Source organism: Harpia harpyja, chromosome 1, assembly GCF_026419915.1.
Source record: "Harpia harpyja isolate bHarHar1 chromosome 1, bHarHar1 primary haplotype, whole genome shotgun sequence".
NCBI lineage: Eukaryota > Metazoa > Chordata > Aves > Accipitriformes > Accipitridae > Harpia > Harpia harpyja.
The window spans coordinates 32,187,018-32,209,093 of NC_068940.1; the positions used below are offsets into that span (position 1 = coordinate 32,187,018).

The window sequence follows — 22,076 nt, forward strand, 5'->3', positions numbered from 1 at the left end:
CATACCATTTCCCAAGGAACTTTGTTTATTCGCTTCAGACTGTCACAAGAGGGATACACTTTCAAAGATATGATGTAAATCAGGCAAAGGAAGAACATCTTCTGCAACCCTCCATTGTCCTGACATGGTCTTTCATGTCTGCTTGGGGGATTGCATACAAAAGCACTTCCCATTGGGTGACAACCAGGGTGATGCTACTAATATAAATAAGGCTCTGAAGTTATGGTGCACTCACAAGGGCTGTGGAAATCCTTAAGTATAACTTGAGTAACATGCACTTGTTGAAGGGATCAGGAATGTGCAATAGATGGGGAAGAGAATATCTAGCTACTTGCCAGACGATACATCAGTTCATGTTCAAACTTGCCGTAGACTTAATGAAGACAACAGCCAGAGAGGACATCAGCCTCTAAGTTCTGGAATTAGAAGAGGATAGGAACCTGGGGTTAGGAAATACTGATCTTGTTGTCAAATTCATCTCCATGCTCCTCCCAGAGCACAAAGTTGAGACGACGGAATAAGCCACACATTTCCCATGCTGTCATTTTGAGAAAGGTTCCCAGCACAGAGAGACACCAAGGGATGGACTTTTCTCAAACCAGTTGTCTTCTGGGGTGGAACAAAGTATCACTGTGAAACATGGCAGAGCACTGAGATCCTGGGCAGACGTTCACTGAACCCATGAGTGGGATTCAGCTGTCCCCCTGAAAACTCTTCCCTTTGCTGATAATTTACTGTAATTAAACCATATGTAAAATTCTTTCACTCTATCAGAAGCAGAGACCTTCTGCTGCCCATATGCCAGAAAGACAAATGAAGGGCAAAGCTCACATGAAGAAGGCAAACTTTTGCTTCTTGATTAAGGAACAGTAAAGACACCTTCCATAAACGTGGCTGCTGGTGCTCAGATGATGTTTTGATATACGAGCGAGATCCACAGTGAGACACAAGGAGTCCCCAAGAACAGTCAAGAAACAGTCGGTGACCACACACTCTATGTTTCCAGTTCCCCTACTGCTGTAGGAATGGGGTGTTAACAGCATCAGGCCTTATCCCTGGCACAGGTTACTGCTGCTCGGGGCCCGTACTGTGCTAGAGCTTGCTCACTCCCCAGACTTACACTTGCGTGTAAGGGGACAGCAGCTGTGGGAAGCTGGGAAACAGCCAGACTCTTCTCAGTGGTGCCCACTGAAAGGACAAGAGGCAATGGGCACAAATTGAAGCACGGGAAATTCTGTTTAAATGTATGGAAAAAAAATTTCCTGTGAGGGTGAAGTACGGGAACTAGTTGCTCAGAGGGGTTATGGAGTCTCCATCCTTGGAGACATTCAAAATGTGAGTGGATGTGGTCCTGAGGACTAGGTGGCCCTGCCTGAGCAGGGGGGTTGCACTAGATGAGAGTCCAAAGGTCTCTGCCACCTCAACCATTCTGTGAGTCTGTGAGACGAATTCATGGTGCTACAGAATATGAAGGAAGGAGCCTGGATTTTGAACACTTTGAACTGTCAAAACTGAAATTATTCCAATTTCTTAAAATACAACAGAAAGGCAGGTTCTCAGCTTACAGACAATTTATTTCTGCAGACTTGCCAGACAGGAGAGATGAATATTTTGCTGTTGTTGATCTAACTGCACTTCAACAAGTGCAACAACAAAAATCTAAATAAGCTCAAACCTTTACAGTAAATTGTTAGCTGATGTGTTTTTTAAAATTGTAAATACATAAATAAGGGCAAGAATCTGGAGTTTAGTGCAATAGAAACAGAAAGCTGATTCAGCAGAACAAGGCGTAGTCATAAAAGATTTATTACGCTTTATCAGCAATATCCACAGTCTTTCTGTGATTAGAGTTGCATTGTGTGTAATTATCTTATAGAAATTCTGCTCTTTGATGTGCTTTATCCACCATGCTGAAATACAGTTCAATTCTAGTGGGTTTTCATGGTTGACTGGAATTTACATTAATTCCTTTGGGCCTGCAGGGCCAGCCTGGTCTGTCACTAGCAAGCTCTTCATAAATATTCATATATATATATATATATATGAATATATATATATAAAATTCTGTAAAGTCCTAGACACTCTGGCCCAAAAAAACAGGGGAAAACAAAGAGTCTGACTTCCCAAGAGTGATCTTTGAATAATATTCCATAGTCCAGCCTTTCCTCCCTTTCACCATGAATTAGAGAGGGATTGAAATGTTTACAGTAATTTGCAAGCAGAGGTTACACTCTGCTTTTAATTTAAAATGTCCAAGCAAATTGAGGAAATTATTTCATCTCAGTTCATTAAGCTTGATTTTTCTCAATCAGAAAAATGTTCCCTTTTTATTTTGCTTTTTAAAGTTCACTGATTTTTTCCTTACCCCCTATGCCCATAAATGGTTGCTATCAGCCAGAAAAACTACAGGTGTTTGCAGGCCAACCTGTATAAGATGCAAATGCTTAAAACTACCTTAGTTGTGTATCTGATTGTGCTTTTGTGGATTTCAGCATGGGGGAAGTAATCACCTTCAATGGGAGCAGAATCAATTTTCTGAATAATCGCTTAATCCTTGGGAGATGCTCAGCACCATGCAGGAAGGAAAAAAGAATGGAGAGCAATGGGGGACAGAGGTTTAGAAAGTTTGGGGTTTTTTATAAGCAAAGCTCATTTTGCTCCTGTGTTTGATAACTAAATGGAGGCTACTCTGATTAAATATGTCCAAAAAACTCTCAGAACTGTAGCTCTGTGCCATTTCAGGCAGCAGATACAGTTAAAGTGAATGAAGAAGACATAATTATGCCTGGTTTGCACAAATCTCACCTCTGTCACCCACCTACAAGTATTGTTCTGTGGATACAATATGGTTTTTGATTCAGTGTCTGATATTAGAAGAGATAGAATTTAAACACTTCTTTAATTCAGAGGTGGAAAAAAGCACAGAACTAATGAGCAGAATCCATCATTGCAAATTGAAAGGCCAGGCCACCAGTGGGTCTGATCACTTCCCAGACCTAGAGAAGTCATGAGAACGCAGTGAGCATGGTCCACAGAAACCAAACTGTCATCAAAGGCCAGACCTTGTTTTTGCAGAAGCCTCACTCATGCCCTTCAGCAGGTGCAGAGGTGGATCCCCCATGTACACCACTTGGCCAGGCTTCTCAACCTAGAGTCTGGTTCTCCTTGTCCAGTGTAACTCCAGCACCTTCAAGAGTTGCAGCTTGGGAGCTCATTCCACAGTCATTCCTCACCATCAGGAACATATGCCCAACCTTTTCCTTTACAACTGCAGCGAATGCTTCATACCCATTGATTTCTAAGGTGTACATTGAATTAGATTAGATTCCAGGTCAGTTCAAGGAGGGAATAACATCCTCCATTATCAACTTGACCTGATCCTCACCTCTTTCAAGCCAGCCCTTCTGGGTTCATTATGTTCTCTTTTCAACTCTTCCTATGACAGGTTTCCTGAACAACACAGAATCATCAACACCCAGATAATTAATTTGTGGTGGTGGTGGTGTTCACAAGATCTTGACTTGCTTGCGGGAGGGGGAATTATAAATCCCATTTCCAAACCACACTGCTTCTCGAGAGATGAAGGGTGATGGAAGGAAAAACCGGCCCAGGCTCTCCACTCCTCTGGTTTTTTTATCTGAATGGAAGTGGGTTTGAGGAGGCTTGACATAACTGTGCAGGCAGGTCTGGGGAGAACAGATGCCAGCGAAAACCCTCTGTGTTGAGAGAAGAGAGGGAGAGACGAAATCAATACATTTGAGTAAGAATTGAAACAAGTTAAGAGCTGTATGCTTATTAGCTCCTCACAGCAAAATAATCTGCCATTGAAAGCAGACAGGGAAGAATATCAGAATGACTGTAATGGAACACAGATTGGTTTAATAGTATCAGAAACTCTTTTGAAGGCAGCTGTGTAGCTTAGAGCAGGTGGGTGCAACTCAACAGGGAGGCCTATCTCTAGGTAGAGACTTTGTTAAAGAGAAAAAAGGGGGGGAGGAAGAAATTGAAATTCTGTTGTCAAGTAACATCACGCTTTAATTTCATGCCACATTATGACAATCTGGTCTGTAAGGCACTCCCAGTGTGTGGCTGCAGAGCTGCTGTATTACAGCTTCTGCTTGCAAAGCTGATAGGCCCGGGAGACCTGCAGCCCTCAGCTAATTGTAAACCCGATTAAATAGCAGTGTGAAGAAGTTTGATTAATTCAATCTATCTCCATGCATCAAGACCAGAACCAGACGTGGCACGAGCCCCAAATCTTTGGAGTATCAAGTTCTTTGTTCTTCGTGTTTAAAATAAAAAAATTAAAGTGAAGCATAGGAAAATAATGAAGTTATAACATTATGACATGATGAAACATAAGTGACAATTCTACTTTTCTTCCTAGAAAATCCCCAGCCTTTCTGCCTTTAAAAAATAATGCATAAAAAAACATTTCAATTAGCATCTTTATGCGCTTACCCAGATAAATTACCATACTAATAAACTTCTGATAGACTTTCAGGGGCTGCTTAACCAAGGGCTTCTGATCCAGTTGAATTCACGGTCTCTTGGACAGGATGGATTTGGACTTGATTAATTTTAGTTGTTTCAATTGCAAAGAAACTGTCGATTGTTCTCTCGCTTCTAAGTGCCTGTGAGACAGAAAGAGGATGTAAAGAGGGACTATTCCTGCTAACTTGGCTGGCCTGACTGACCTTTTGGAAACCACAGCATGCAATGCACTCTGCACTGCGCAGTGCAATTTTGTGCCATTCAATTCAATTTACACAACCTATTTACACGATGTATTTTACACGACTGATAAACGCTTACGATACTGCCTTCCACTTCCTGAAATACTGTGAGACTGGCAAACAGCACATCCAATTTATGAAGTCATGTGTTTGAAGAGCAATTTTGACCAAGAAGAGTGTAAATATTCTTAGGGGACATTTTTACTTTGCATGTTCCTATTTGGAGACAACTGCAGCTGCACATGCTTGAAGTCTTTCGGTCCTTTTCCCCAGCAGGCAGGGTCTTCATACATTTCCAACACCAAGGGAATTAAGGGATTTTCCCATGCTCAATTTGCAGAGAAAAGAGAGATAACTAGTCAAGTTGCTCTTTGCAGTTTCTTTCATCTCTCACTACCTACAGAAGCTAATATAGGAAACAGTTCAAGAAAGAGTGAGATACTAATTTCTATGCCTCATGAAGTGATCTGCATACATGTGTCTAACTCTCCCTTTCACTCTGTTACAGCCTACTGCATGTGAAGTGGCTTAGTTCCTACTGCATCACGTATTAATGGTATGACTTCTAATAACACCAGTAACGCAGCTATACAAAGAGTAATATTAGATTATTTCTGTTATTCATCAGTATCACGGTTGGACAGAATCCTCATAAATCTACCTAAAGTGGCTTCCCATGGATGCTAGTGCTACCACCAAAAAATAATATATTATGCATACATGTATAGCTTCTCAGCTACCCACCAGCTGCTTTTTGTGTACGATTATAAAATACCTGCATGACCCTCCTAAATTGAATATGATTTGATGGCAGCAGCTGAGCAACTGCAGTACTCAGAAGCCTTAAATATTTCAGAAGCCTTCTCCCTCCTCTTCCTTTTCTCCCCCACCAGCAAGGTAGAGGACTTCCCAGGCCCTACCACACTCCTGGAATGCATTCTCTCAAAAAATCCACTGAACCTCAAATTATTATTCCATGGTGAGAAAAGCAGTGAACAGTAGAAAACGACAGTTTACCCAAATGGAGGTGAAAATGCACTTTCTCCCGTACTTAAGAGAAATAACAGCTTTCAGCAAAGATCTAAATCCTAGCAACAAGCACTACATAAATGCAAAAAGGTCATCTCTTTGTTAGAGAAAGGTTACTTTGCTGAACACATACTTTAAAAAAAAAAATCTACTAAATCTAACTAAAGGAAATTAAGCTTGGTAACATTTCTGTTGTATTTGCCCATGCAGAGAACAGATCTGTGCACTCACTTGCAGTGCAAGAATGCAAAGGAAGGTTGATTATAATGAACAAATTTCTTCTTTGAGAAATACAAGGAAGAGAATCGAAGATGTGTTTCAAACAAATGGCTATTTAAAAACAGAATTTGGGCTCTGCTGAGCAAAGCACTAGTTGTCAGCTGTGAATTCACCTGGATGGCAATAGAGAGGGACTTCACCCACCCTGCTAGAAACGGCCAGAAAGATGAGCGCTCCTGCACTCCTGATGCAGTCATGCAACTTGTTCACTGTCCTTCTCCTCTAGCGAGACCGGTGTCTGCCTTGGCTTAAAAACGCTTGCGGTAAAATTCTGGTTCCAATAAAGACCACAGCAAACCCCCCCTTGACTTCAAAAGGAGAGGACTGCAAAGTTTGGGAGATGGCAGGCTCCAAAGCCAAGAACTTCCTGTTTGAACAGACAACCAGGCAAGGGGTATGGAGAGAAACACAGGCACAGAGGGCTGATCTGCGTAAATGCTTATTAATCAGGAATGTACATGAGAATATGTTTAATTTTACTCCTAGTCAATAAAGTTAGAGGGTCTGCAAGCCAAGTTGGGTAAGCTGCTGTTCAGAAAGAATCATCACAAGGAACAGGGAGGAATAAGATGATGAAGCCAAATGTTGAGGGGATAAAGGAGGGAATACATAGCAGAAAGTCTCCCAGAAATACCCAGAAAGTCTTGGTCATGCAAAGGACAACAAGGAGAATACAATAAATTATGGGCTGCATGAAACAATGACTCCAAAACACTTGAGCATGATGCAGAAGGATGCTAGTGGGGAAACCGAAACAAGGAAATGTCCACAGGGTTTATTATCCTGGTCTAGATCCATTTAATTCTTATGTGATTCAGTACAACATCATCTTCCCTTGACCAAGCTCCATCTCCAAGGTAACAACTGTTTAGGAATGACCATGTTTAAACAGACATATACAACAATGGTCTAGGCTTCTTCTCTAGGTCTCTTCTTGCCTTTCGGTGAAACTGCCCCACTGAAATCAGTTGGAAACTCCTGTTGACTTTATTGGGAGCGAGGATTACATTGTCTTCTGGGGAAATACAAACAGTTACCTTCAGAGCTGTTAAGAAATCAAGGATAGGAATCTCTGGTCAATAAGAAGCTAAGCCTAGGAAAATAAAAATGCAATTCTATGTCACCTTGGGAAGATCAACATCATTTGTCATGTGGTGTTTATTCAGCAGAACAACAACTGCATTTGTGCTTTTAAAGGGAAATGAAAGGAGAAGGTAGCAGGAGGGGGGAATGGGGGAGATCTGAGCACAGGAATGTACTGCCACTCCAGCCTGCTATCATTAAACCACATCAGAACTTCATAATCATGGTGTTTAATTAAACAACAGAGGCATGGGTTTATGCATTAATAATGAGGCCTAGCACTTTAGCATGTCAGGCTAAATACAGTTTTAAATTAATAATGTAGCACCACAGCATTACTGAGAAAATGAAATCTTATTAACAACTTAATAAAGTCCCTTATTTGCTAAAGTTCTAGCTCTCGGGGAACAGTGTTATAGCAAAGCATTTGCGTCCCTTACGAGGGGCAGATGGGAGGAGGTGCTGCTTTCTCACACCCTCCGTAATTCCATTATATATAGCTCGCGTAGTCACTAAATATTGCCTAGTGTCTGCCAAATAATGCCGTATGTTGCTTCTAAACCTAGGTGTGACGTGCTGGATAATCTGCACATGCTCTTTTTATACACCCAGCAAGGGCATTTACTCACTTTTTTTCTATTACTGTACCATCTTACCAGGCAACACTGGAGAACATGTATGGGACTCCAGCATTATCTACAACATCAGTGCTTTACAATCATTTGTGTATGATCCTCTCAGGCCCCAGGACTGCAAACACTGCTATTTTGAAGACGAGGAACTGAAGCGCAGAAAGCAGCTGAGAGCATGACGAATAACAGAAAGCAATTGATTTACTGTGGCTTACAGGGTTACCACCTATCAGCTGATCCCTAATAACTGTCTATATAAGCATTCTTGGACCACTCTCCAATTTAGGATGTATTATTTTCAGAACAGACTGAGTGCACATGATTAGGTACTCCAGCTCTGCTGATAGGCAGTCACTTGTTAAGCTGCGGAAGCTCTAGCACTTTATAGCCAGGGTTTTACAAGCCTTTAGCTTCCTGACTCCCACTGATTTCAAGGACCTGGGCCACCTCAGGCACACAGTGAATCGGTAAAAGACTAAAGACTGGAGCCCCATCTGCTCAGCCCTACAGCAGAATCTGAAGCCCAGGGCCAGGTTTCCATTTGTCCATGTGCTTGGCACAAATTTATCTACCAAATTCCCTTAAATCCAGAGAAACAATCCTTTTACCCCTCCTCTACTGGTGGTCAGCAGTTCTGCCATCCAAGTAAGGGGTCTCTCTCCACAGGCTTGCCCATCTATCTTGAAAGTCCCACCTGGGCTTGCTTTGCTGAGGAAACAAAGAACAGGCTACAGGACCATAATGAAATGAGTAATGCGGGGACAAGATCCAAAGCCGAAGAGCTGACTTCAAATGGCTGAGCATTAAGGCCATGAAGAACTGACAGCAGCAAAGCCACAACCAGCCATGGCCACTAAATTCAAGGGAGATCATAAAAAAGAAAATGAATAGAGACAGGAACAGACAAGGTATGTCCAGCTATGAGTCTGTCAAAGAAGGGCCTCTTTGGGATGTAAAACACTGATCATACATCTTGTGAAGCTTGAAAGCTATTGGATTAGAATGGAAATCAGCCAGCAACACTGCTGACTGTTGCAGATGGGAGTGGAGACAAGCAGTGGGCTAAATCCTGCCTTTGGTTATGCTCATGGGACCCTAGAGCTATTTCCTCTTCCTTCCTCTGTTGTCTCCACTCACTAACTTTGCTCTGAATTTGTTGGACAACGTACCAACATAAGTAACCTTTTAGAGTGCTGGGAGAGAATGTGAATGATGGGAGGTAGACACACATACACTTACGCAGCCTTTGGATAAGACCCTAGCAAGCCCCCTTCTCATGGTAACAACTCCCTTAAAAAGAATGGTCTTCCATATTAAATGCCTCCAAACTTTCATTTGTATTTTCCATGTGTGTCCTGCTCCAGAGAGAATACTGATGTTGCAGAAGTTGGATGGGACATTCTCATTGAGCCCTTTTTTCATTCAGTTACTACCCAGCTCTCTGCAATGAGGGGAAAGATGGGGCAGAATGGTAACTGCAGTTCTCATAGGAGAGCTCAAAGTGGGGAGTAGATTTCCTTGCAAAGCCTGTGCGCATTAGGAGCCCTGCTCTACATGCAGAGGTTGCCTGCCCGCTCCTCTCCTGCTTCAGAGACCCAAGGATGTGGGTTTCACTTGGGAACCACAGAGTTCATGGGAAGTAGCAGCCTGCACAATGTCTGTGCAAGTGAAAAGCCTAGGACATAAAAATCATCTTGGTGTTTCTTGTCTTCCATCTCTTGTGTTAAATAATAAATAGAAACCTAATGGAACTGAGTATGACTGCAGGATGCAGCGTAAGCGAAGCCAGAGTAGACCTGCATCTTCCCCCTTACTTCATCATCAGTGAGTAAATAGGTCACTGGTGAATGGGATCTAAGTAAATCTCCATCCTTTTTTATTCTATCATCTTTATACTCAATCTACTGCAATTGAATGTGGCTCAAACTCACACACCTCTGCTACAAAACACTAAATAGAAATATTATAAATGATCTCAACAAAACCCCTTATGTTTCTACTCTGAGCTCAGGAAAACTTGAGGAAACAAAGTTTTTCATTCCAGAAATCCTTCATTTACTTTTTAATTGTGCAGTGGGATGTCTTGGGATCTGGTCTTTTTCTCCTCCTTTTTTTTAATTTTCTATTTATTAATATTTAATCTTTGCATGGTGCAGGAGAAAATCATTTCTGCAATAACATCAGAATGGGAGGGTTAGAAATCAATAGCCAAGCTCTCACAAGACACATTCAATCCCTTCTTAATCCATTTTCGACTACTCCCCTGTCTTATTAGAACAGCCAAGTTTTCCCACACTTGCTAGATTGGGATATTCACGTTGCAGGAGGAAACTGAAAGCGCCCAGAGAAGCAGAAACCTCCTGAAAGGCAGGAAAGAGAACAGATCATTTGCCTTTGGGAGAAAAGCCTAGACCTTATTCTGAACCCAAATCCCTCCTCTAAAAACCTTCTGATAGAAAGCCTGGCTCCATTTCTGTGAACCGTGACACATCCTGCGTCCACCGTCAGCCCTCACCCACGCTGGAACATCTTTTCATTTCAGTTTTTCTTCAAGGCCATCTGTCACATCCAGATCTCTCAAGCATCACCTTCTCTAATGCATGGGTCAGTTCTGGAGAGGGGGAAGAGCCAAACAGGCATACTCGATGGGAGAAGCCAATGTCTTAGAAAGTCAATTACCAGAAGAATCCCCTGCACCTTCCTTAATGCCTCTAAGACTTGAGGGTATGACAACAGGGACTCATTGTTACGCTTGAGCGCAGAAGCCAAAGCCCATGATTGCCAGCCTGCACCAACCTGACAATGCACTTACATTCACACTGCACATCCCACTAGCCACACCATGACTATACAGTCATTCAGGTCTGAACAGTCAGCCCATCCCTTCTTTCTGCATCCTACTGCTTCCATCAACACTTTATTCTTGGAAAACTAAGCACTTGCATGTTGGTGTCATGCAGCCCCCTGTGCCAGGAGAGGACCACAGAAGGGCTATCTCCTTTGCTTTGGCTAGGAAAGGGATCCCAGCTGCTCCCTGCACCCAGCTGTGGAGAGTTAGCAAGATGCACGGCGGATTTATAAGAGAGTTGTGAAGAACAGAGGAAGGCATGCATTGAACCTTTTTTCCAGTTTAGAAACGGACTGTGTTTAGCATTTGTTTTATTGAAGGCAGGCAACATTTTTGCTTGGACTCTAAGGGGGCAGCTGGGGATCTTGTCACTCTGTCTCCTCTTTAGTAGGTTTCATGTTCTGGGATATAGCTCTGCATAAGACTATGCAAACTCTCCCTGAAAATATATGCTTTCTCCTCTCTGTGCGGGGCTGAATATCCACACATCCCTTCTCTTAGCAGAAGCAATGATGAGGGCTGTTCAGCAAGTTTGTAGAGGGTGCAGCCAGAGCTAAGGGCCCTCTGTGCACTGCTGGCTGCCATAAAGAAGAACTTTGTCCTAGTGCTGGGAAGGAAGAACAGGAGGAGACTGTGACGTGTGAGAAGCAGGAACTGTATGTCCAGTTTCAATATCCAGTATCCCACCTGCAAGAAAAACTAGAGCTAGGTAGGAAAGAAAGGATGATGCCCCCTTGCTCTTGTAAGGGGCAAGGGCTACTGTGGCCCTGTGCCCAGGCAGCACATCCGAGGCTACTTCAGTGTGGCCCTGTCCCTCCTCCCCGGGCTGCCTCTGAGCCTGGCTGGTGCAAGGAGAGACTTTGCCAGCAGAGGGAACTGCAGACCACATAATCTCTCCTTCCACGCTGAAACATGCACCGAAGCCCGTGGATACGTCGCGTCTCTTCTCTCCTATGTGGGAGAGACGTTTCAGGCACCTCTGCCAGTGCTTTTGACCAACTTGCTGCTGGCTGGTTTGGTTGTTGAAGGCTGTGTGTGTACGGGGACTGCTAAAGAAATCCATTCAAACAGGAAACCAGTTGAAAACTCCCGGCTTACGGTATTTAAAAAAAAAAAAAAAAATCCTGCAACTTCTTATACCTATCTTCTTGCTGCCACCTAGTGAAGGGGAAAAAGTATGACTAGTGACATAAGCGGAGCAAAACCTATCCCAGAAGCTTGTACCTATTAAATAAACTCTTACTTTGAATAAACTGCTTCAAAATAACCTTCAAAGTTGCATGAAGGTCTGCTCCTTCCCTGTTGGAAGTCTCCTTCAGAAAGAGCCCTGCTACTGCCAGAGGCCTTTATCATCACTTGTGTCTGAAGAGCAACACAATATTGACCATTTTGTTGTACTGAAACTCTTTGGGGTGCTCTTATAAGCTGTAGGAATTGAGATGTTCTTTGCAGTATCAGACAGTAAAGGAAGATTTCGCTGTCTTTTATATTATCATGAATACATAATTAGTATAGCCACTATGGCAGAGGGGATTATAAGCATAGACTCTTTACACATCTACCTAATTTTTCAGGCAGGTTTTGTAATCAAAATCCTTGTTAGTACCTGAGCAAGCTTCATGTAGGACTGAGAACAGAAGTCTTATATCCAAAGTCCTGTACCTTAGCCATAAGGTCTTCCTTCCCTAAAATAAAAATGGTACGTTCCTGCATCACTTGGGGATTTTTTTGAGAGGAAAGCCTCAGCTGTGTGATGGACAAGTGATAGACAAGAAGTCAGCAGAAACACTAACACTTCAGCAGTTCCAGTTCTTCTTACACTCCTGTCATGCTTCCAGGCGACAGCCATGACCTCTAGCTAGTCCAGACCTATATGTGTTTGGCCAGATGCCTGCTAGACTGAGCTCTGCCTGCTTTTCCCTGCCTTGAGTTTCTGTCCTCTGCCTACCTACCATTTCCAAAAAGCCAGAACAAGCACAGCGTTGCCATAGCTTGTGCTTTTTCTGCCTGGTTGTTCTTGCTGATTTTCTACTATTACACCCGAGGGAAAGAAGTATTCACCCACTATTTCCAGCAGTTCCAGTTGAGCTTTCAGTAGAATAACTCCACTCGTCCTACCATCATTTGTACTCAGCAGAAGATGATCCATTCACTCATTTTGATGCTGGAACACCTCTTCACTTTCCACTCTCTTGTGTTTGTCTGAATAAAAGGTCCAAGGGCTGCAGTGACAGCTGCCACCAGGAACAGGGTCGTATTTACAGGGCAGGCAGCCAAAACACAAGGTGTGGGATTACAACCCGAGGCCCATAAGCGCTCACAGCCCTTATTGTGCCTGTTAGCCTTTTGGGTTATTTCTGAATTTTTAGCGCTTTGCCTACCCTCTGCCTGGACGCCGAGGAGGGTCGGTGGGTGCCCGCTGACGGCGGGGCTCTGGAGGAGGTGGTCGCTAGGTGTCAGCATGGGACCGCCACACCGGCCACCACTCCCGGCTACCAGCCGTGCAGGGCGCCGGGCCCTCGGGGGGGGGCTGCCCGACTTCCCCCCCCTGCCCCACCGTCCTAACAAAAACCATAAAACCAGAGCATATTGGTCTCTCTTACACCTCCTTCCTTCCGATCTTTTCAAGAGATTTGGGGTTGTTCTACTTTTAATAGCCAAATCTGGCTGATCGGGATGGAGATGCATTTCTCACGGCGGCCCCTTCCTCTTTTCTGGTAGAGAAAAATCCATTTGTGCATCAGTCCCTCAGTCAAAAATGCTGTTATCCAGCAAAACAACTAAAGTTTTTAAACAAATGTGGCAATCTTTGCAACTAATTTTCTTATACATTTCGATAACAGGTCTACCCCAAACGCTGAGGTCTTTTATCTACGTGTGATAAGTAACACATAGCTCTGAGTAAAGGTTCATGCTTTATAGCTTAGTCCTATCTCATTCCAGTCCTCTAGACATTCAGACAGTAGGCACTGACACTGTAAGATGCATTGCTTGATTCAGGTGCGTGACTTTAAAACTGAAATTGAAGAAAATATGTAATTATTTTGATCCTTTTCTCCCTCTCTTCATATCAAAACTGAAATAAATTGTATTTAAGCTCTTTCTGTAGTAACAGGTGCTGCAACCTCCAAATTTGCTTTTTTTTCCCCAGAAGCATGATAGCAATCTCCAAGCTGCAGCTGAACCTGGGAGCTGTAGTCCTGAAAAAGCAGCAAACGATGGTCAGTGCAGCCCTGGCAGTCTGTGCTGCTTGTGGTTCGGTCCCTGTACACAGTTAAGCAGCAAGTGTTTCTCTTTGTAGGTAGTTTCACCTTGTCAAGCTAACAGAAAGCCCTTGAATTTACGGAGGCAGATGTGCGGAATGCAGTAATCAAATCACTGACGCTGCCTATTATTTATAAAATGTTTGTGACTTGAAAGAGTCTTAATAAACGTATGGGTCCTGCCTTAAGGAACTTACAGTTACAAGAACTATTATAACTGCAGTGATAATAGTCTGCTATTAATTATTAAATATTCACACCAAGTTTTGAATATGTAAAACAGTAGAAGAAAAAAAAACACTTTAAAGCTGGCAAATACTCTACAGCATCTGATAAATTTATTTCCTATTGCATATGTCCATTTTTCCCCAAAGCACTTGGAAGAGATTTTATTTTCTGCCATGTTCTTCCATATGAGTCACTCCCTTCTGCTACTTTTTTATCTTCCTTTTCTGTTGTTCTAGTCCAACATGTCAAAATCCAAATCAGATGTTCCTGTTTCTCAGTTTTCAGTGAGAAACCAGGTTGAATAGTTTCAAAGATGCATATTCACAGCTGAAATTTGAGAGAGAGGTCCAAACCAAATTCTTCTATGTGCATTTTTTGGTAGCACATTAAACCTGATTTGATTTCAGATTCATACAGGCTCCAAATGATTTCCCTCAGCTGTGCTTTTTGGAATTACATATAAAGCATCAAATCCTTCTGCTCTGTTCTCTTGTAGTTAATATACCTCCCAAGCTGCCCTTCAGTGTTGAAATAACCCTTGAAGAACTCATCTATTTATTAAAGCACTAGAGAGCCTGTGTGAAAAGTGTTTACATCTAATTTTCAGCCCACTGCTTCTCCTGGCATTAGCCTTGATAAATGCATATGACATATTTAGAAAGCCAGCAATACTTGTAACGTCTCTTTACAACCAGAATTCCTGAAACGTTGTAACACTGCTAGTCCTTCTCATTGCAAGATCTCAACACATTACAAAAAAGGTAAATCATTTCTAGCAGGGGACGATCCTGCTTTTAACAATCCCTGCACATCTTTCTCATGGGAATGATTTATGCCAGTAATAATACTCTAGTACCTCCATCCTTTTGTCTATTATCACTTGGAGTGTGGGACTGATTCCAGAGATGAGCGGAAGTTACGCTGTGCTCGCCGGTATTTGAAAGTCCCCATGAATATATACAGTGATCTGTCCTGGGAGTAGTTAAGTGGTCCAATTCTCATAAAACAATTAAATTACTAAAACCAGTAATCGGTCTTCATGGTCTGATAAGCCCGATAAGGGTAGCAAAGAAGAGACGTGACAATATTGTAACACGTTAAAGACACTGGAGGTGAGATAAGAGAAGACCAGTGAAAAGTATGATGGTCAAACCTTGCGCACGGTCTGACAGCCAGGCTTGGACAGCAGCTAGTTTTATGTGCTCCACTACTCCGAAACACGGAAACGCAACCTTCCAGACTTACATTCACAAAGCAGGAGAACAGCCTCATTCCAGGCAGCAGCTCTGCAACCACGGGTGGGGGTGAATGTGTCACTGCAGATCTTGGCACTCTTGGCTCTGATGTGCAGAAGGAAGAGAGACAAGCTCGTCATTTCACGTTAGCGCACTGCATAAAGGGAGATGATGGGAAGAGGACAAGCTAACTACGCTTTGTAGAGGGCCTGATAAAAACAAAACACGTTCTGGAAAAAGCCTCGTGTCACCTTAACACCCAAGCTATTTACTACAGCAAATAACCTACCAGGTACATCTGCATCAACTGGTTGCATCTGCCTGTAGGCAATATCCACCTGCTTGCATCTGTACATCACTACACAGGATTCATCCCATCCTTTCTAAGCAGACACTTGAGGGGCCTGGACCAGGCACGTGTCATGCTTGGAGAAAGCCTGGTATGCCCTTATACTATCTTTATACCAAAACTCAGTATCATGAAGCAGTCTCAGAAGCCTAGGAAAAAAAAAGAGACTGGGACCTCTTTCTGTTGCAATTAAAGATGAGGCCTTCTCTATCATGTCAATGCAGGAACATGAGACAAAGCATCCTGCTTATCCTTCTCTATGCAGCTCTCACCTTTGCCACTGGCTGCCTTAGATCTCCTTGAGATTTCTCTGTGGGCCAGATGGTCCACCAGTCATGGCAAGGATTCCCCCCCCGAGTGATGACTTCTCGCACTGCAGGCCACGATGTGAAGTGGTTTGTTTCCTTTCCAAGCTTAGCACTCAATTACTGGCACCCACAACTGGGAAGGACAGAGAGTCCCTTCAGAGCTGGACTGAGTCACCAAGGATCAAACTTCTTTTTCTGGCACACGGAAGGGAGGAGCAAAGGGAGTCTCTGAAGAAAATGGAAATAGACAGGGCCTTTGCCTTGGAAATCTCTCTGCACAACAGGTGCCTCCTCTGTCATCCTCGCCTAAATCAAAAGGACCTGATCAGCAAGCCATGCCCACAGCTGTCAAGACCTTGCATGCCTTTGCCTCCCATCGCAACACATACCACGAGTGGTTCGTGTTCCCATGTCTGTGGCGGGGGAGAGTGTTCACTTCTCCAGTTTTCCCTGGGAATGACACTAGAAAGCTCTCCAGAAAATACTTTGGTTCCCTATTCAATTCTTTATTTGCTCTGGGGCTAACAAGGGCTAAGGTGAGAAGCAGTCGGAAGCATCAGCTCGACCATCGCCTTTTCCCTTTAATTTTAGGAAGGGAAACGAGCAAATTGGCAGGCCTGGAGCTCAGCGCTACCACTTTCTAAGAGCTGAACCTGCTCTCACGTTTCCAGAGAGTCCAGACACCGCAAGCCCGGGACCACGCTACAAAGTCAGGATGCCTTCCCTGCCCTGCCAGCACCCAGTGAAGCAGAGGCAATACCCTGGGTGCCGAGCAGTTCACGCTGCCAGTTTCTCCTCCGCTGCCTTGTCCCAGCCAGCAAACACAAGTTCCAGAAGGGCAAGAGGGGCTCGTTCCCATTCCCGCTCGCTGTTCGCCGCTGGTTTCTCCTGCCACTCCTCAGGCAGCCCCTCCTCTCACCACCGAGGGGTGTCTGTTGCCCCCGTCGGACCCCGGGACCCCTCCGCCGGGCGTATCTTGTCTCTCCCCGACAAGTCAGGGAGCCGCGGGACCGCGGTGAGGCGAGCGGGAGCCCGGTCACGAAGGGAAAGGCCGGTCACGACGGGAAAGGCCGGCGCCGCTCTCCGCTCTCCGCTCTCCGCTCCCCGCTCCCCTCTCCCCTCTCCCCTCTCCCCTCTCCCCGCTCCCCTCTCCCCTCTCCCCTCTCCCCTCTCCCCTCTCCCCTCTCCCCTCTCCCCTCTCCCCTCTCCCCTCTCCCCTCTCCCCTCTCCCCTCTCCCCTCTCCCCTTCCCGCCCGCCGCCTCAGGCGCTGCCCGCCGCCCCTCAGCCCCCCGCGAGCCGCCGCAGCCCCTCTGATTGGGCGGCGGGGGAATCCCAGCGGGCCCCTCTCCGCGATATAAGGGGCGGCGGGGCCGGCGCCGGGCTCACTGCCCGCCCCCAGCCCGGGCGCAGCGCGGAGTGGAGCGGCGGGGCCGCCTCCTCCTCCCTCCTCCTCCTCCTCCTTCCTCAGCGCTGAGGCGGCAGAGCGCGGCTTCCCGCCTCCTCCCGCCCCGAGCGCCGAGGCGATGGCCGAGCTCAAGTCGCTGGGCGGCGATGCGTACCTGGCGCTGGCCCCGGGCTACGGCCCGTCGGCTTTCGCCTACGGGGCGGTACGCGGCGGTGCCGAGGGCCCGCGGGGGGCCTACGCGGGGAGCGGCGGCGGAGGAGGAGGCGGCGGCGGGTCGGACTTCCACCCCGGGGCGTTGGGCAAGTCGGCGGAGAGTAGCGGCGAGCAGAGCGGCGACGAGGAGGACGGCTTCGAGGCCGGGGTGAAGGGCGGCGCGGCCTTCGAGCGAGAGGGCAAGCTGAAGGGGGGAGCCCTGGGCAAGAAGCCCAAGGAGCAGCGCTCGCTGCGCCTCAGCATCAACGCGCGGGAACGGCGGAGGATGCACGACCTGAACGACGCCCTGGACGGGCTGCGCTCCGTCATCCCTTACGCCCACAGCCCCTCGGTGCGGAAACTCTCCAAAATCGCCACCCTGCTCCTGGCCAAGAACTACATCCTCATGCAGGCGCAGGCCCTGGAGGAGATGAGGCGGCTGGTGGCCTACCTGAACCAGGGCCAGACGCTGAGCACCCCGCTGCCCGCCACCCTCAACCCCTTCGGACAGTCGGCCGTCTACCCCTTCGGCGGCGCGGCCTTGCCCGGCTGCCCCGAGAAATGCACTGCCTTCACAGGAGCCGCCTCCGCCCTCTGCAAACACTGTAATGACAAGCCTTGACTTCTGGCTGCTTCTTCGGGCTTTTGGGGTTTCTTTTCTTCTTTTTTTTTATTTTTTTTTCTGTGCACTTTTTCTTTCCACTACCATCAGCCCTGGCTTCCTACCATCAGTTAAGTCTGGGTTTTCTTTACGTTTGCTTCTCTTAAATACCCCTCCCCTCCCCGCACCCCATTTGGAAATATTTGGCAGTTTACGTGGACCCCCAAAACACCCACTTTCAACTTTGTTTAGTTGCACCCCCCACATGCAACTTCATCTGTAGAGTTATTTCCTTCCCAGCCTGTTAGTGGACTGTGAGCACAATGTTGCTTTTCCGCTTGCTCTGATCTACAAAGTTTTTGAGCAGTTTTTAAACTAAACCATAGAAAAACAGGGAGGGAGAGAGATCTGGAAATGGAAACCTCAGTGAGTTTTCTGTGGAATTATTGACCTGTGCCAAAAATAGCTTAAAAAGAAGGGGGGGGGGGGCAAAATCCAGCTGCAAAACTATGCAATGTTTCAGAATTGGTGTGGGGGATGTCCTATGTAGCCAGTTGGTTTGGACTGCACCCACAAATCCAAACGAAAATGTCATTTGGTCAGCTCATGGGAGGGGGGAAGACCGGTGCTCTTGATAAAACAATAGATGCTTCAAAATAAGATGCTTCTTTTTTTTTTTTTCCTCTTAAAATAAAAATTGACCCATTCTTGAACCAAGAGGAACCTGTGATTGTATGCTAATGCCTGCTTTTTGCCTGTTTCTCAGCTTGGTTAAGTTTTCTGGATGGTTTTCCAAAGTCATTGCTCATCATGATAAACAAAGCAAAAGGTCACTTAACATATTTATATGTATTTATAATAAATAAAAGACATGAATAACCACTTTCTCTGTCCTACATGTCTCTAAAACCAGCTGGCAGTCAAAGCAAAGCCCCTGCTGAAGTAAGGTAGAGACGGACATGGCAGTCCTTTGCAGAGGAGCAGCTTCGTGAAGTTAGGCAAATGATTGGAATACTTGGAAAAAGCTTGTGGACATTCAGCTCCTTATCAGCAGGGATTTGTTTTTTCTCCAGTTTCTCATGAATCGTGAGCACACAAAAAAAATGTTGATTATGCCTGACATCTGGAGTTAAGCAGGTAGAGATTTAGCTTGTGTATTTGGACACTTGCTGGAGAATGCTGTGCCCTGAAAGTGGTGTTTAAAAGGGGTTATTGTAGCACTGATCTTAGCTCTGAGGATATCTGTGTAAAACATGGCAGGGAAGGAAATCACTTAAAGACTCTGCTTAACCCTTTGGCTTGGTTTTCTGTTATATCTGTGGCTTGACCCTAGACCTAAGTGTGGGGTTTGGGCCACTTAGTATCATGACTAAACTAATAATCTCTTGCCAAGTATTGAGTGTGTTAGTACAAGTTACAAAGTGAGCCCCTTGCTGGCGAAGTGTTTGATGTTGCTTGTGTTGGTTTACTTTGGTTTTCTGGTTTATGATGTTTAATGCTTTGGTGCCTTGTACGCTTCACTAGTCATTATATAATAATAATAATTGAGGTGCATTCAGTGATTTCTGTTCAGATTGGAATACCCACCCAATGTCAGAGCAACCGCGTAAACTGGTACAGTTGCAGCCTGAGGGGCTAGAGCTGTCCATGGCCATTTGTGTTAGGAGTGGGGTGTAACTATTTAGGGTTATTAAACCAATTTCCATGCCTGTCGCTAGTGTTATGCTAATTTGAAAAGGACTGCCATCCCTCTAAAGCCACTTGTCTATGGCACTTAATTTTAATTAATACATTTCCAAAAGACTTTTTGTGTTTGGAAAACGAAGTGTGTGATTAAGCCTCAGTCATAAAGACATATGCTTAAAACTGGTTCCTGCTCATTTCCATTTTTATATCTTCATTTCTTCTTTTTTTTTTTTTTTTACAGAATAGTTTTACAGAACAGTTTATCTGTTGTACCTTTTTCCATAAAAGAAAATCTTGAAAATACTCTTAAAAGGCATCTGATGAAGCGAAAGCCGACCAAAACCACTACTGAAGCAAAAATGACTGGATACTGCAAATCAGCAAAGGTCATTTAAAATTTTGCAGACTGAGTTGGTGCTAGATAGTATTTTGGGAAAAAAAGAAAAGGTCAGTTTAACAGAGAGTCATGATTTTTAGGTAAATGTTTATTACTTCTGGTGAAAGTTATAGAAGATTGAGCAGTTGGGAATATTTAAATGGAGATTAGTTTAACTGTTCATTTTTCACCAAAACTAAAATAGTTGGACAATAAAGTATTTAACAGCTTAATATTAAATATGAGTTTGGTTAAAGACTTACACTAATAATAATGGAATTTATGATTGCTTCTTTCTCAAATAATTATGGCAAAAAAAGTGGCTCACTAATTTCAGAGCCTAAAAAATTCTTCATAGTCTTAGAGACAAGCTATTTTTGGAACAGTGTTTTTTAGTACAGTGATTGTTTAATTCTTTTGCTATAATTTATATGAGTAAAAAGCTTGCTCGTATTACCGTATCTACCTAGAATCCTAAAAATCCACCTTCTGAGAGTCCTTGAAATATTCAGAAGGCGCTTTGAGAGCCCACTTTGAGTTAAACGATCTCAGGAGGCTAAATGTGGAATTTCAAATACAGAAGATAAAACCTTCATTAAAGAAGATTTTGATAGAAAAAAATAGCAAGCTTGAGTATCTAAGTACTGTTAAAAGGCTAGGTATTAAAAACAGAAATGTGGAACTTACCAAAGCAATACTAGAGGAACTTGTAAATCATTACTGAAATTGACCTTAAAGTACAGGGGTTTTAATTCAAAAGTAAAAAGTCCAATCATAATTTTTCCTGCAACAAACAAATTCATATTAAACTAAAAGTTGACTAACTTCTCAGTTAATCTGAAAGCTCAGTCCTGTGGGTTGCTTCTAGCCACCACAGACTTATAGGATTTTAACTCTTCTCATACAGAGTTGAAACCCGTACTAAGCCCTTCGCATTTCCCGTTGACAGGAAGGCATCTATTTTGATGTGACTTATGCTTTGTGCTGAGCTGCTGCTAAAACCGCTGCCAAGTGAATGCCTAATACCACTGGAAAGATGATTTTGTTGGGAGGGGATAAACTAGCATCTGATTATTGCATTTGTGTGTGTGAAGCATCGGTGCTAACCTTGCAAATGTGCATGGTTATCCTGGGGATGAGATCCTGTAACTTGTCATTTGTTTTTCCCCTTCTCTAGCGTATGAAAAAAAAAAAATCCAAAACTTATTTTGTGTACCATGTAAGGTTTTAAGTGTCTGCTTCTGGCTGGTGTCTCAGAGAATATAAAGGGAGGACTTCAAAATGCTGAAGATCTTTTTTCTGCTCAAATGTTCTTGTTATGCTGCCTGCTTTTTTTCCAAGAAGGATTTATGGTGTATGCTCAGATGGAACTGAAATACAGATCGTGTGTTCTAATGTACTCATTATCCTGGTATGTTCATACTTTGAAGAAAACATTATGCCAACTTTAAATTAAAGATAATATATTGTTTTCTAACCTCACTTAGTTTTTCTTTGAACTTCAAGAATGATCAGCATGAGGTGTCATTAGGAAGAGATGCAGAGAGGAGATGCTGCTCCACTGTCTGTTGCTTTTTTTAAGCTGCATAATTCTAGTCACTAACCAAAACTAAGGTTTTAATAATAATATATATAACCTTACTAACAGGGAGTTGGAAACTGCTGTCAGTTTGCACTGCATCAGTCAAAATTTAACGTTAGCATTCTTAAGCTTGCAGGGTAAAATCTTGTTTAACCAAATACAGGGAAGCAACAGGTTTGAAGATGGAGGGCCCGGAAGGCAGCTGTCTACTTCAGATACCAGCAAAAAGTTAAATCAGTTGGA

At 44.2% G+C, this 22,076-nt stretch overlaps 1 protein-coding gene and 1 long non-coding RNA gene across 2 annotated transcripts; one reads left to right on the plus strand and one right to left on the minus strand.

Annotated features, from left to right (window-relative positions):
• Positions 1–1,788: 1,788 nt before the first annotated feature.
• Positions 1,789–16,980, minus strand: LOC128141135 (uncharacterized). The gene is made up of 4 exons (XR_008234922.1): positions 16,751–16,980; positions 15,344–15,438; positions 4,462–4,634; positions 1,789–3,716 (listed from the first exon to the last, which is right to left on the minus strand). It is a non-coding gene; the product is annotated as an uncharacterized LOC128141135 (long non-coding RNA).
• Positions 16,981–17,456: 476 nt separating this feature from the next.
• BHLHE23 (basic helix-loop-helix family member e23) lies at positions 17,457–20,110 on the plus strand. Its single transcript, XM_052785705.1, has one exon. The coding sequence runs from the start codon at positions 17,515–17,517 to the stop codon at positions 18,208–18,210; it is 696 nt and encodes a 231-aa protein (XP_052641665.1). The 5' UTR covers positions 17,457–17,514; the 3' UTR covers positions 18,211–20,110.
• The last annotated feature ends 1,966 nt before the right edge of the window (positions 20,111–22,076 follow it).